At 36.9% G+C, this 15,546-nt stretch overlaps 1 protein-coding gene across 7 annotated transcripts in view; it reads left to right on the forward strand.

Annotated features, from left to right (window-relative positions):
* Positions 1 to 15,546, forward strand: part of AFF3 (ALF transcription elongation factor 3) — a 597,738-nt gene that overhangs the window by 396,899 nt on the left and 185,293 nt on the right. For all 7 annotated transcript variants that reach the window (XM_063594766.1, XM_063594765.1, XM_063594763.1 and 4 more), the window contains one exon: positions 1,804 to 1,840. In XM_063594766.1, coding sequence (XP_063450836.1) covers positions 1,804 to 1,840 — 37 coding nt within the window. The remainder of the gene's footprint in view (positions 1 to 1,803; positions 1,841 to 15,546) is intronic.

The raw sequence follows: 15,546 nt of genomic DNA on the forward strand, positions 1-15,546 counted from the left end.
ATCACTCTATGTGCCTTTGCATACCCATAGCTTAACTCCCACTTATAAGAACATATGGTATGTGGTTTACTTTCTATTAAATGAGAATTTTGCAAAGAAAGAGGATGTAAATCCTCAAAACAGATTTTAACATTTTGTTTTAATGCAAGTAAAAATCAAATTCAATCTCTATTTATCTGAGCAATAACTAAACTTAAAATACTGTGTAGTACTGGCTCTATTCCATTGCAGATAAGTAGAGACCATACTAATCTTTTTATCCACCATCGTGAGATTGACAACAGTTGTTTAATAGAGTGTTACTGGTGGGATGATTGCCAAACCCATCTACAGGAAATGGGTGGCAGTAAACATTCATTCAAAGAAAAGTTAGATTAAAAGTCAATATGGTAATAGGTCAGTGGCATGAGTATAAGAACCCAAACCGTAAGTATCAGGGAGGAAAACATAGGTTTAAATCTTCATGACCTTGGATTTGGCAATGGATTCTTAGCGATGACACCAAAAGCATGAGCAACAAAAGAAAAATTAGGTAAACTAAACTTTATTAAAAATTTTTAGAACTTTAAATTTAGAAAATTTAGAACTTTTGTGCATCAAAGAACATTACTGATAAAATGAAAAGACAATTGACAGGATGGGAGGAAATAACTGCAAATCATAAATCTGGTAACAGTCTAGTATCCAAACTATATCAAGAACTCATTCAACTCAACAACAAAAAGACAAACCAATTAAAAAATGGCAAAGGACTTGAATAGATATTTCTCCAAAGATGTACAAATGGCCAACAAACACATGAAAAGATGCTCAACATCATTAGTTATTAGGGAAATACAAATCAAAACTGCAGTGAGATACCACTTCATACACACAAGGATAGCTATCATTTTTTAATGGAAAATAACAAGCATCGACAAGGATGTAGATAAATTGGAACCCTCAAACATTGTTGGATTGCAAAATGGTTTCACTGCTGTGGAAAATCGTTTGGCAGTTCCTTAAAAAGTTTAACATAGAGTTACATAACCCAGAAATTCTGCTCCTAAGTATATACACAAAAGGATTGAAAACATGGACTCGAACTAGTGTACATACCTGCGTATTCATGGCAGTATTATTTACAATATCCAAAAGGTAGAAACAGCCCAAATACCCATTAACAGATGAATGGATAAACACATTGTTGTATATCCATGTGACGCAATATTATTCAGCCATAAAAAGAATGAAGTACCGATACATGCTACAGAGTGGATGAACCTCAAAAACATTATGTTAAGTAAAAAGCCAGTCACAAAGGTCCCATATTGTATGATTCCATTTATATGAAATATCCAGAATAGATAAATCCAAGAGACAGATGGAAATTGGTGGTTGTGAGGGGCTGGGGCATTGGGAGGGCAGGGGTATGGGAGACCCTGCTTAATGGGTAAGGGATTTGACTTCAGAGTGATGGAAATATTTTGTAACTAGATAGAGGTAGTGGTTGCACAACCTTATGAAAGTACCAAATGCCACTGAATTGTTTACTTTAAAATGGTTAATTTTAATGTTATGTGAACTTCACCTCAATAAACAGAAAGTCATTAATACAAAAGAAAAATGATTGTGAAGTATATTCCCAGAACTGCTTAACATGTATGTGTCCACCTTCATGTATATATTTCTCATTAAAGTAGCTGATAGAGATTGAGAGCAATGAATCGGTTCTGAATGACCAGTTTTAAACATGATCTCATGTTTAACTTGGATTTTGAAAGTCAAAATAAGAAAATTAATTGATATTTCTTGTTCTTTCAGGACTCTCAGCTTGTATCCTCTGGACACAATAATCCAAGTAAGAAAGACTTCGCTCTGGAGTTTCATCTGGGGAGCAGGGGGCGGGGGCAGAGGGCAGAAGGGGAGGGAGGATGAGCACACATTGGACAGTAGGTTTCAAAGAAATTCACTAAAAAACTGGGGAAAGGGGCCATTTGTTCAAGTGCTGCCCAAATGAATAAGATTTATGATGACCTTAAGTGTGCATATTCAAGGAAAGGAAGGCCAAAACAGAAAATGGTGAATTTCAAAGCCATCCCAAGAGAAAGGAACTTCATGCTTTATTATGGCTGTTCCTAGTATATGTGGAGGGAGAAAAAAACTTCAAAGGCACATAATTGGTTGTCTAAATTAAAGGAAAATGAGTGGGCAAAGAAAATCAATCAGTAGACCTTAAGATAATTGACCTTAGAATCCATGAAGAAAAGTCACAACCGGCTGGGTATATGTACTGTGCCCTCTTCCAGAAATAGACAGACTCAACTATCTAAGAAGCAGTTTCCTTATTGAATTGGTGGCTATTAAAACACATGGGCTTTTTTGTCAAAGAGAGGATGCTATCATTCCATGAAGTAGTGTTTTAATTCTCTTCTTTGGCACTACTAATTGGTATTAACGTTGGCTTGAGCATTAAAAATTCATAAGCTACCCTGCTCGTGTCCTAAAAGCACACTCACAAAGACTGAGCTTTGTTAGTTTCACGACCAGCTAGCAAGCTAAGAGCACCCCTTGCCAATTACAAAGCTGCATTTGAAGACTGAACATCCTCTGAGCTGTAGATCTGTGTGTGGAACTGAGGCTCAACCACTGGGCATCTGTGAGGCAAATGGGCCAGAGAGAAAAGATGTCCTGGCAAACGCACTGGGAAGCAGCAGAATTTTCATGCACAGCTAGAGAAAGGCCGGTGGAGGGGGTGATGGCACAGTGGTGCAGAGGCAATATCACTTAATTATCCCACCCTCTGTTGGGATTTGCTGTGGGTACAGGCACCAGCGATGAGGCAAAATGACAAAAGACATGAAATCTGAAGAAAATGATGAATTTAGTCCTCAGAAAAGAGATCAGAAGAAACACTTGGTTAAGTCCACGTCGTGGTATACAGACGTCAGCATCGCACACCACAGACTAGAATGTCTTGAAGAGTTGCCCGTGCTTTCCTCCCTGTGTCTCACCATTGAATTTAAATGTTCAGGGTAAAGGGAGGATCCCATAGATGAATAAATGCACCTTCTGCCAGCTTGGCATTTTTGACAGAAGAGCAAAGGAAATTCTTGTTGAGTGTCTATTCTGTGCTAGCGTCCTGACTTACAGTATTTCACTTAATCTTTACAATAGCTGCATGAGCTGCATGATCTCAGTGTTCACATGAAGAAGATGAGTTTCTGAGGCTAATAATGAGTCATTTTTTAATCACCTGGCTAAAAAGATGACAGCTAGAATTTGAATTCAGAGCTCTCTGCCCCAAAGACACAAGCTTTTCATCCCACTCTGTTGATTCCCAGAAAGCTGCTGCTATCACTTCACCGTGAGATTGAATTATTGTCCAAGGACTGTCTGCTGTGATTTCTGTGTGCATCCGGCATATTTTTATGGCATGCTGTAATATTCACTGCAATTTAGATTCTATAAAAACGGACGCTTCTTCTGCGAGACATGATGTGGCACTATCCCTGTGTGGTATAAAACCCTCTGGCATTTCATTGTCCAAGAAAAGTTTTTGATTAGCTTTTTCTTTTCTAGGAGTAAGGGGATTTTTTTTAAATTTCATTTTCTTGAGACAAGGTCTTGCTCTGTTGCCCAGGCTAGAGTACAGTGACACAATTATAGCTCACTATAACCTTGAATTCCTGGGCTCAAGCAATCCTCCCACATTAGCTTCCCAAGTAGCCAGGACTACAGGCACATACCACTTTTTAAAATTTTTCTTAGAGACAGCATTTCACTATGTTGCACAGGCTGGTCTTGAACTCCTGGCCTCAAGCGGTCCTCTTGCCTTGGCCTCCAAAAGTGCTGAGATTATAGGTGTGAGCCACCACACCTGGCCTTTTTTCATTTTTAAATAAATCTTTCTCCAAAACCCCAGCACGTGTATACAAAAATAATATTCCTATTAAGTCTGAGAATTCTCTGCAATTTACAGCACATTTGAAACTTTAGGAGAACTGACCCCACCAGCATTTCCCTTGCTGTTTTTGTATATGGTTTGGAATCATGATTCCAGTAAACATGTAAGAAATAGAGAAATACTCTGTTTTGGTACCAGTACCATGTTGTTTTGGTTACTGTAGCCTTGTAGTATAGTTTGAAGTCAGGTAGCATGATGCCTCCAGCTTTGTTCTTTTGGCTTAGGATTGACTTGGCGATGCGGGCTCTTTTTTGGTTCCATGTGAACTTTAAAGTAGTTTTTTCCAATTCTGTGAAGAAAGTCATTGGTAGCTTGATGGGGATGGCATTGAATCTGTAAATTACCTTGGGCAGTATGGCCATTTTCATGATGTTGATTCTTCCTATCCATGAGCATGGAATGTTCTTCCATTTGTTTGTATCCTCTTTTATTTCATTGAGCAGTGATTTGTAGTTCTCCTTGAAGAGGTCCTTCACATCCCTTGTAAGTTGGATTCCTAGGTATTTTATTCTCTTTGAAGCAATTGTGAATGGGAATTCACTCATGATTTGGCTCTCTGTTTGTCTGTTATTGGTGTATAAGAATGCTTGTGATTTTTGTACATTGATTTTGTATCCTGAGACTTTGCTGAAGTTGCTTATCAGCTTAAGGAGATTTTGGGCTGAGACAATGGGGTTTTCTAGATATACAATCATGTCATCTGCAAACAGAGACAATTTGACTTCCTCTTTTCCTAATTGAATACCCTTTATTTCCTTCTCCTGCCTAATTGCCCTGGCCAGAACTTCCAACACTATGTTGAATAGCAGTGGTGAGAGAGGGCATCCCTGTCTTGTGCCAGTTTTCAAAGGGAATGCTTCCAGAAATAATGCCGCATGTCTACAACTATCTGATCTTTGACAAACCTGACAAAAACAAGCAATGGGGAAAGGATTCCCTATTTAATAAATGGTGCTGGGAAAACTGGCTAGCCATATGTAGAAAGCTGAAACTGGATCCCTTCCTTACACCTTATGCAAAAATTAATTCAAGATGGATTAAAGACTTAAACGTTAGACCTAAAACCATAAAAACCCTAGAAGAAAACCTAGGCATTACCATTCAGGACATAGGCATGGGCAAGGGCTTCATGTCTAAAACACCAAAAGCAATGGCAACAAAAGCTAAAATTGACAAATGGCATCTAATTAAACTAAAGAGCTTCTGCACAGCAAAAGAAACTACCATCAGAGTGAACAGGCATCCTACAAAATGGGAGAAAATTTTCGCAACCTACTCATCTGACAAAGGGCTAATATCCAGAACCTACAATGAACTCAAACAAATTTACAAGAAAAAAACAAACAACCCCATCAAAAAGTGAGCAAAGGACATGAACAGACACTTCTCTAAAGAAGACATTTATGCAGCCAAAAAACACATGAAAAAATGCTCACCATCACTGGCCATCAGAGAAATGCAAATCAAAACCACAATGAGATACCATCTCACACCAGTTAGAATGGCAGTCATTAAAATGTCAGGAAACAACAGGTGCTGGAGAGGATGTGGAGAAATAGGAACACTTTTACACTGTTGATGGGACTGTAAACTAGTTCAACCACTGTGGAAGTCGGTGTGGCGATTCCTTAGGGATCTAGAACTAGAAATAACATTTGACCCAGCCATCCCATTACTGGGTGTATACCCAAAGGACTATAAATCATGCTGCTATAAAGACACATGCACACGTATGTTTATTGCGGCACTATTCACAATAGCGAAGACTTGGAACCAACCCAAATGTCCAACAATGATAGACTGGATTAAGAAAATGTGGCACATATACACCATGGAATACTATGCAGCCATAAAAAATGATGAGTTCATGTCCTTTGTAGGGACATAGATGAAATTGGAAATCATCATTCTCAGTAAACTATCGCAAGAACAGAAAACCAAACACCACATATTCTCACTCATAGATGGGAATTGAACAATGAGAACACATGGACACAGGAAGGGGAACATTACACTCTGGGGACTGTTGTGGGGTGGGGGGAGGGGGGAGGGATAGCATTAGGAGATATACCTAATGCTAAATGATGAGTTAATGGGTGCAGCACACCAGCATGGCACATGTATACATATGTAACTAACCTGCACATTGTGCACATGTACCCTAAAACTTATAGTATAATAATAATAAAATAAAAAATTTAAAAAAAGAAATAGAGAAATACTGAGCTTCAGAGAAACCAAAAACAAAATATCTGTGTGGATTGATTACTAACTCATTATTTTAGGCCAGTGCTTTTATTCTCTTTGAAGTGAGAAAGACTGTATTATAGATACTAAAGGAAGGATTGTAGAAACAGAAAATGACTTTCAATACAAATATTTCAAAAGGTAGATCATTTGCTGAATTACTGATCAATTGAACTTGATATTATAAAATGGAAGCTTATTAAGCATTGAGATACTTGAATATTAACATGGATGATTTATGTCTACATTTTTAAAAATTATGAGAACGTCCTGTTCAGTTGAGAGACTGCACTTAAGCAATTCTTCCCCTTCCTTCAGAATCCCCACCTAATAGCCATGAAGCTGTAGAAATGGAAATAAATCCAAAATAACACCAAAACCAGGAAGAAGTGCCGTCAGCAAACCAGAAATTTAGTTGTGTTCTGGAAAGCCGAAAGTAATAAAACCCTACTGAAAAATACTCCTGAACAGGGAAGGTCGTGACACAGCAAAGGAACAATCAGACAGGAACAAGTTTTAGTGGTGGTGGGAACAGCCCCCAGGAGCCCCAGGAAAGACCACATTTGCACTGGACCCCAAGAGAGAACAAGTGCGAATTGCTTGCAGTGATGGGAACACCTGGCCATCCTTCAACCATTACCCCTCCACCCCCATCCTCACGGATTCCCACACAGAGCTTTCAGGATGATTTTTTCTCAAAAACCCCCAAAAACAAAAAGTACAGTAATATTTGCTAAAAAAAAAAAAATCGAACAGTTCACTCCTCATTGAGAACTAATACCAAAGAGAGAAACAGAATAGATTCTAAGATAGTACCAGACCTTAAAAATAGATGACATGGAGTAATGGCAGAAGAGTCAACTATTTCTCAAGGGAAATAAACAAAAATTCTATACACCTGAAGTACAGTGCTTTATATTTTTCTTAGAGGAGAGGGTGGAGGAAGGGCTTGGGCTTACAGCTTACCTGGAGGCTTCTCTTCTCTTGAGCCCTAAATGAATCCTTCACATCAACATACCCTGCCCACTTACAAAGAGCCATAAATCAGCTCTTCCCTACAAAGGATAGGTGTGTTAGAAAAATTGATCAGAATACTGATACAGGAAAGCCACGCCAACTACCTTTGTTAACCAATTTTTTATTTAAAAATATGAATATATAACCAGTGACACCAAAAAGAAAGACTAGTCCCAAAGGAAATCTAGGAAATCTAATTCAAGGTAAAGAAGAAAAAAGTTTCAAGTATAATTACAGTCCTTAGAAAGATTTGAAATTATTTGTGTTAAATAAAAAGAGAACAGATTGGTATGAAAAAGAGGTAATTACAGAACAAATGAACACTTGAGAATTAAAAATATGATTGACAAAATAAAATCAATAGAAGGGATGATAATAGCTGAAGTCTGAAACGTTGAATATAAAGTTGAAAACTTTTTTTTTCTGAGTATAAAGCAAAACACAGATGGAAAATATGAAAAGGATTGAAGATACACAGCCAGTCAAGGTGGCAGAAAAAGAAAATGGAGAGGAATGAATAATAACAGAAGTAGAGCACTAAGGGAAATGAGCAACTTACAATCAGAAAAGAACCCCTTACAAAAAAGGAAACGAGACCATGAGCAAGAGCAAGAACAAACAGGACAGCGGAGAATCAGACTCCTAATTCAGAAACTGGGGTTATCAAGCCTAGAATGTGAAATTAGAGCCCTTGCTTTAATTTCTGGAAATAAAAGAGAGGATTGGAAATGTGGTAAAGAACAAGAAAACTTGGAGGAGTGTTAAACAGAACTTCTAGGAATAAAATAATATAATAGGAATTAGAATTTCCATGGGCAGATGTAACAGCACATTAGACATAGCTGAGAAAGAATTAATGAATTGGAAAGTTGAATTTAAGAAATTATCTAGAATGCAGCCTAGAGAGACAGAAATGGAAAACAGGAAATTAGTTAAGAGACATGGAGATAAAGTGGGGAAGTCTAACATACATCTAACTAGAATTTCAGAAAGGGAAAGGGAAGCGAGACAGTACTGAAGAAGATGATTGATGGCTGAGAATTTTCCAGACTTGAAAGACATTAATCCACAGAGTCAAGAAACCCAGTGAATACCAAGGATAAATGAAAAAAAAAAAAGTCCACACTACACACATTATAGCTAAAGTACACATAAAAATTAAAATACCCTTTAATATCTTCAACAACTCAACCAACTTACACCTGACTTCACAACAGCATCAGTGGGAGCCTGCAAACAGAGAAGCTGAAGCATCACTGAGTTGAGAAAAAATAACTATCAGCTTAGGATTGTGTATCTTGCAAAAAAAAAATTTAATGAGTCAAGACATTTTCAGACAAAAGCTGGGAAAGTATGCCACCAGTAAATCCTCACAAAAGAAATTTTAAAAGACATACTTTGTTCAGAAGGAATGTGAGGTGCGAGAAAGATTAAATGCAGTGAAAGTAAATATGGGGAAAATTTAAACAATGTTGATTGCATGCACCAGTAATAATATATTGTTAAGTAATCAAAATAAATACAATTGGAATCCACAAAACAATAGCATAAAATAAGATGAGAATGTGGAATTAAAATCTTCTAAGTTCCTGTAATTATTTTGGAGAAGGATAAAAATTTTAACTTTGGGCTTTGATAAATTAAGTAAATATTTGCAATTTGTAGGGTACCCACTAAACTATACTAAAAGGTATTTAACCTACAAACCAAATGTGGAGAACATCTTACAAACCAAGTTAAAAATAGAATATGAATATTATTAGTTAATCCAAAAGAATTAAAGAAGAGAAAATGAAACAGAGTATATGGAAAAATATGGTAGCATAAATTAAATCAGTAATTTAAAGGCCGGGCGTGGTGGCTCACGCCTGTAATCCCAGCAGTTTGGGAGACCGAGGTGGGCAGATCACTTGAGGCCAGGAGTTCGAGACGAGCCTGGCCAACATGGTGAAACCCCATCTCTACTAAAAATACAAAAATTAGCCGGGCGTGGTGGCGTATGCCTGTAGTCCTAGCTACTCAGGAGGCTGAGGCAAGAGAATCACTTGAACCTGGGAGGCGGAGGTTGCAGTGAGCCGAGATTGCGCCACTGCACTCCAGCCTGGGCAACAGAGCGAGACTCCGTCTCAAAAAAAAAAAAAAATCAGTAATTTAAACAAATGGATTAGATGCAATGATTCAATAACAAATATTGACCAAATTGATTTAAAAAATAAAACTCTAGCTCTGTGCTATTTACAATGACACATTTAGAAATTAAAGATTCAGAAAATTTGAAGGAAAAACGTTAGGAAAATATATGCCAGCCAAATATTGGTGATAAAAAAGGATGATATGTTTATTCTGATACCAGAAAAATAAACTTTAAGCAAAAAGCATTACTACAGTTAAAAAGGGTCACTACCCAAGCAAAGATACAACTTACCATATGGACAGAATAATTTGATATATGTAAATTCCAAGCATAGCTTCAAATTTTTAAAAGTAAAAGTCACAAATTACAAGGAGAAATGTATTATCTTAATGGAAGATGTAAACATAAATTCGTAACTGTTGTATAATGCAAACAGAAAAATTAGTAAGGATACATAAGATTTAAACAACACAATGAGCAAGAGTACATTACCCAACAGCTGCAGAATATGCATTATTTTCAAGCAGACAGGGAACAGTTATGAAAATTGACAACTACTGGACCATAAAGCAAGTTTCAACAGATTTTAAAAGATAAATATTATATTTACCGTGGTCTCCAACCACAATATGATTAAATTAGAAATTGATAATGAAAATATGACTAGGAGGGAAAACACATGTTTAGAAATTAACAATCACTCTGGATATTAGTAAATATTTGGGACTGAAAGGTAATAGAAATACCTAATATTAAAACTGGAGGAAGAAACTGAATTAGAGGGAAAGTTACAGCTTTGCATCTGAAATACTCATACTAGAAGCCGGGTGCAGTGGCTCATGCCTGTAATCCCAGCGCTTTAGGAGGCTGAGGTGGGCGGATCCATTGAGGTCAGGAATTCGAGACCAGTCTGGCCAACGTGGTGAAACCCCATCTCTACTAAAAATACAAAATTTAGCTGGGTGTGGTGGCAGGCACCTGTAGTCCCAGCTACTCGGGAGACTGAGGCAGGAGAATCGCTTGAGCCTGGGAGGCAGAGGTTGCTGTGAGCCGAGATCTCACCTCTGCACTCCAGCCTGGATGACAGAGTGAGACTCCGTCTCTAAATAAATAAGGAAATGACTCATACTAGCAAACAAAAAATTAATGAACTAAGCATCCATCTTAAGAGCTGAAAGAAGAGAAAATAAACCCAAAACAAATGGAAAAGAGATTTACAAAAAAAAAAAACAAAAGCAGAAATTAATAAAATAGCAGAGATAAAATTTTAAATGTCAATGGAGCCAAAAGTTTATTCAATGAAGTTATAATACAGTTGACAAACTTTGCAGAGAGATTGATCAGGACAAAAAGAGAAAAGGCACAAATAAATAATATTAGGAATCAAAAAGGTAACAAACTGTGATGCAGATCAAGAACAAAAATATGTTATGTGCAAAATTATACCAAAATTTTTTCAAAACTAGATGAAATGACTATGATTAAAATGATTTTTCAGGTATTATATGTATATATGTATATGTTTTATATGAAATTTACATATAAATATAACCTGAATAATCCTATAGCCGTTTTAACAATTGGCCCAGTAATTTTTTAAAAATCATTCCACACACACAATTTCAAGGCTAGACATTTTTACTAAGAATTCTACCAAACTCACAGGAAGAGGTAATTCCAAACCTACACCCTTCTTCAGAGAATTAGAAAAAGCCAGCAGTTCTCAACTCATTATATCAAGGCAGTATAACCTTGATATCAAAACTTGACAAGCCAGTACAAGAAAAAGAATTCACAGGTATCATTCATGATCATAAATGTAAAAATTCTAGGTCAAATATTTGTAAATTCCATCCAGCAAAGTACAAAATATATTTTAAAATATAACTCATAATTAAGAAACTGTACTTATTTTAGGAATTCAAAATTGGATCCTTTTTATAATATTAACATGATTAATTATATTAAAATATTAAAAGAGAAAAATAGGATTGTTTCAATAAATTAAGAAAAAGCATTTGATAAAATTCATTATACATGATTTAAAGGAAAAATAGCAAATCAGGAATAGAAGCCCACTTCATTAACACAATAACAGTATCTGCCAAAAAAACTCAAAACAAGAATCCTATTTAGTGTTGAAACATTTGCAGCATTCCCCTCAAGATGAGGAACAAGACATGAGTTCCACTTTTATGCAACATTATACTGGACATCCTTGGTTGAGGCAATAAATTAGGAAGAAAAAAGAACCTGTTAGAAAGGAGAAAAACATTCATTTTCTCAAATTATATTGTTTATGCAGAAAACTCAAAAGAATCTACAGATTATTAGGATTAATAAGAAAATTTAGCAAGATTGCTGTATACACAATTAATTTCATTTCCCTACACTAACAACTGAAAATTATAGTTTAAAACAACTTTTAATATTAGTATAAAAATATAAGTTACTAAGCAATAACCCTGTCAAGAGATGTGTTAAGACCTCTATGGAGAAAATTAACAAACTATTGAAATACGTTAAGGAATATCAAAATAAATGGAGATGCCTAATACCAAGTACATGAATTGGAAGATGCAGTGTTGTAAAGATACAAGTTCTCTTCAGATATCTACAGATTTAATACAGCTCCAATCAAATTTCCAACTTTGGGATATGTGGAAATTGACAAACTGATGATACTCAAATTTATACAATAAATCAAAGGGCTAAGAATAGCCAAGATGTTCCTGAAGAGCAAGGTTGGAGCTTTGCCTTACGAATATTTTTAAATATATATTAAAGCTAAGTAATGAGGGCAGTAATAGACAAATTGAGCAATGAAAGTGAGTGAGTAGAGACCCAGAAGCAGATCCACAGGCGTATGAAAACTGGACTCATGGCAGAGATGATGATATAGATTAATAGAGAAAGAATGGACTTCAAGTACCATAATAACTGGTTATTTCTAGGGAGAAAAACGAAACTTAACTCCTACCCCACACCATATACAAAAACCAATCCAGGTATTTTTTAAAAATCAGTAAAAGTATATACTTTTAGAAGACAGTATAAAACATTTTTCTGATGTTTTTCTTAAATCACAAAAAGTGTCAAAGAAAATTATCTATAAATTTGAGTACATTAAAATTAAGAACTTAACATTATCCAAAGATAATAGAAAAAATAAAAAGGCTAACACTGGGAAAAGTTTATTTGTTGTTGTTGTTGTTGTTTTGGTTTTTTTTTTTTTTTGGACGGAGTCTCGCTCTGTCACCCAGGCTGGAGTGCAGTGGCGCGATCTCGGCTCACTGCAACCTCCGCCTCCCAGGTTCAAGCAATTCTCCTGCCTCAGCCTTTCTAGTAGCTGGGACTACAAGGCGCCCGCCACCACACCCGGCTAATTTTTTATATTTTTAGTAGAGACAGGGTTTCACCATGTTAGCCAGGATGGTCTCAATCTCCTGACCTCATGATCCGCCTGCCTCGGCCTCCCAAAGTGCTAGGATTACAGGCATGAACTACCGCGCCCGGCCAAGTTTTATATATGTATTGAAAAGTTATACACGCACACACACACGACTATATGTATGACTCTTATTGAGACAATAAAATGTTTCTATGAATAAGAAATTAATACTAAAAAATAATTTTTAAGAAATGACACAGAAGAGCAAGTACAAAATATTTACCTCATTAGTGCTCAGAGAAATGCAGACACCAAAACAAAATTATATTCTACATTATTAAATTAGAAAAAACTTTAAAACCTTGATCATAACAAGTGTTGGTATGGATGTGAATCAGTTTGAAGTCTCATATACTGTCTGGGGAGTGTTAATTTGGAAATCAGTTTTGGATTCCCTGCTAAAGTTGGCCATATGGAAGTCTTAAGGCCCAGAACTCCTAACATGTGCATGAGGAAGGGTGTTCATGAATGTTTGCAGTTCTGTTGTTCATGATGGCAAAAATCTAAATGTCCATCAGGAGAAGAACAAATAAGAAACTGGTATATTTATACAATAAAGTATTGCACAGCAGTGAGGATGAACAAACTGTAGCTACATGCAGGATGACGGCTAAATCTAAAATTCATAACACTGCATGATAGAAGTGAGTCTCAGAAGAATGCCTAGGTATGATTAGAGTCGTATGAAGTTTAGAAACAACAATGACCAAAACAGAGTTAATTTATTAATACATACATAGGTGGTTAAAAAGAAAAAAAAAAAAACTCTCCAGAAAACAAAGAGAATGATTAACACACAATTCTTTTTTTTTTTTTTTTTTTTTTGAGACGGAGTCTCGCTCTGTCGCCCAGGCTGGAGTGCATTGGCACAATCTCGGCTCACTGCAAGCTCCAGGTTCATGCCATTCTCCTGCCTCAGCCTCCTGAGTAGCTGGGACTACAGGCGCCCACCACCACGCCTGGCTAATTTTTTTGTATTTTTAGTAGAGACAGGGTTTCACCGTGTTAGCCAGGATGGTCTCAATCTCCTGACCTCGTGATCTGCCTGCCTCAGCCTCCCAAAGTGCTGGGATTACAGGCGTGAGCCACTGTGCCCAGCCACAATTCTCTTACCAATAGCTGGTGGGAAGGGTGGGAAGAGATGGGAGCCAGTGAAGGCACTTTCGATGATGTTCCATCCCTGGCCTGGAAGGTGTTTTCACAGTTCATTCATTTTAATGCTTTGAAAGTGTCTATATACATTTCATGTAAATATACATTTTATGTTCACTAAATACATGCTCTATTTAACAGTATTTTAGGGAGAACATAACCTTAACTTGAGACAAACCTGTGACGTGGTAGAACATAACAATGAGAATTCATTTGACATAAATGTCGGGAACATTTGCACTCATTCTACCTTAGTGACATTCCCTCCTGTTCAGGTCTACTCAAGCTGCTTTCTTCTTTAGTGACTAATATTTATATTGTCACAATATTGCAAATTCTCATTATTGGTTTATGATTTTTTACTTGACCTATAGGCAAGACCAAAAATTAAATTATTAACTAAATTAGTATTAAGGAGGATGACTCAATAATTACTGAACAGAGTATGAATATTTTAAATCTTGGTGATATAAAAGGAAAGACATAGCTGTGAGCGGGGAGGTGGGAGGGAAGAATAGATGGGTGAGTTTCCTCATTTTACATGGTATGAAAGAAAAAATACTGTCAGAAGGTGATTAATCAAGAGAAATAAGATTAAATATATTTAAAGTTACAAATGCCCACTAGAGGCACTAAAAATAATAACAGAACTAATAAAAATTATAAGGGAGGGGAGAATATTAAATACCTTGCCTCTTGTCTTTCATATCAGAAATCATTAGGCACTGTCTAAAGTTGGTACATCTAGAAATAAAAACGCATTGGCTGGGCACGGTAGCTTACACCTGTAATCCTAGCACTTTGGGAAGCCAAGGAGGGCGGATTACTTGAGGCCAGGATTTCGAGAGCAGCCTGGCCAACATGGTGAAACCCCATCTCTACTAAAAATATAAAAATTAGCCAGGTGTGGTGGCATGCAGCTGTAATCCCAGCTACTCAGGAGGCTGAGGCAGGAGAATCACTTGAGATTACCCAGGAGGCAGAGATTGCAGTCAGCCAAGATTGCACCACTGCACTCCAGTCTGGGCAACAGACTGGGACTCCATCTCAAGCAAAGAAAAACACATCACTTAGATTAATCATTGAAGGGCTAACAGAATTTAAAATAAAAGTAAGCAAAGTCATTACCTTTTCTTTTCTGTTCATTTTTTAAAAACCATAAACATGGATTGCTTTTGATATAACTGTGTAGAAATGTGGCAGTATATGGCCGAGCACGGTGGCTCACACCTGTAATCTCAGCACTTTGGGAGGCTAAGGCAGGCAGATCACAAGGTCAGGAGTTGGAGACCAGCCTGGCCAATATGGTGAAACTTCGTCTCTACTAAAATTAAAAACATTAGCCGGGCATGGTGGCAGGCACCTGTAGTCCCAGCTACTCGGGAGGCTGAGGCAGGAGAATCGCTTTGAACCCAGGAGGCAGAGGTTGCAGTGAAGAGAGTGCACCACTGCACTCCAGCCTGGGCAACAGAGTGAGACCCCGTCTCAAAAAAAAAAAAAAAAAGTTGCAGTATAGCAAAACTTCCCTGTGCAGAATTCAGTTTAATGCAGGATTATTTTGATTTTCTTTTCAAAAAACATATTTAGTCCCTATATGAC

The sequence above is a fragment of the Pan paniscus genome, chromosome 12 (genome assembly GCF_029289425.2).
Source record: "Pan paniscus chromosome 12, NHGRI_mPanPan1-v2.0_pri, whole genome shotgun sequence".
Taxonomy (NCBI): domain Eukaryota; kingdom Metazoa; phylum Chordata; class Mammalia; order Primates; family Hominidae; genus Pan; species Pan paniscus.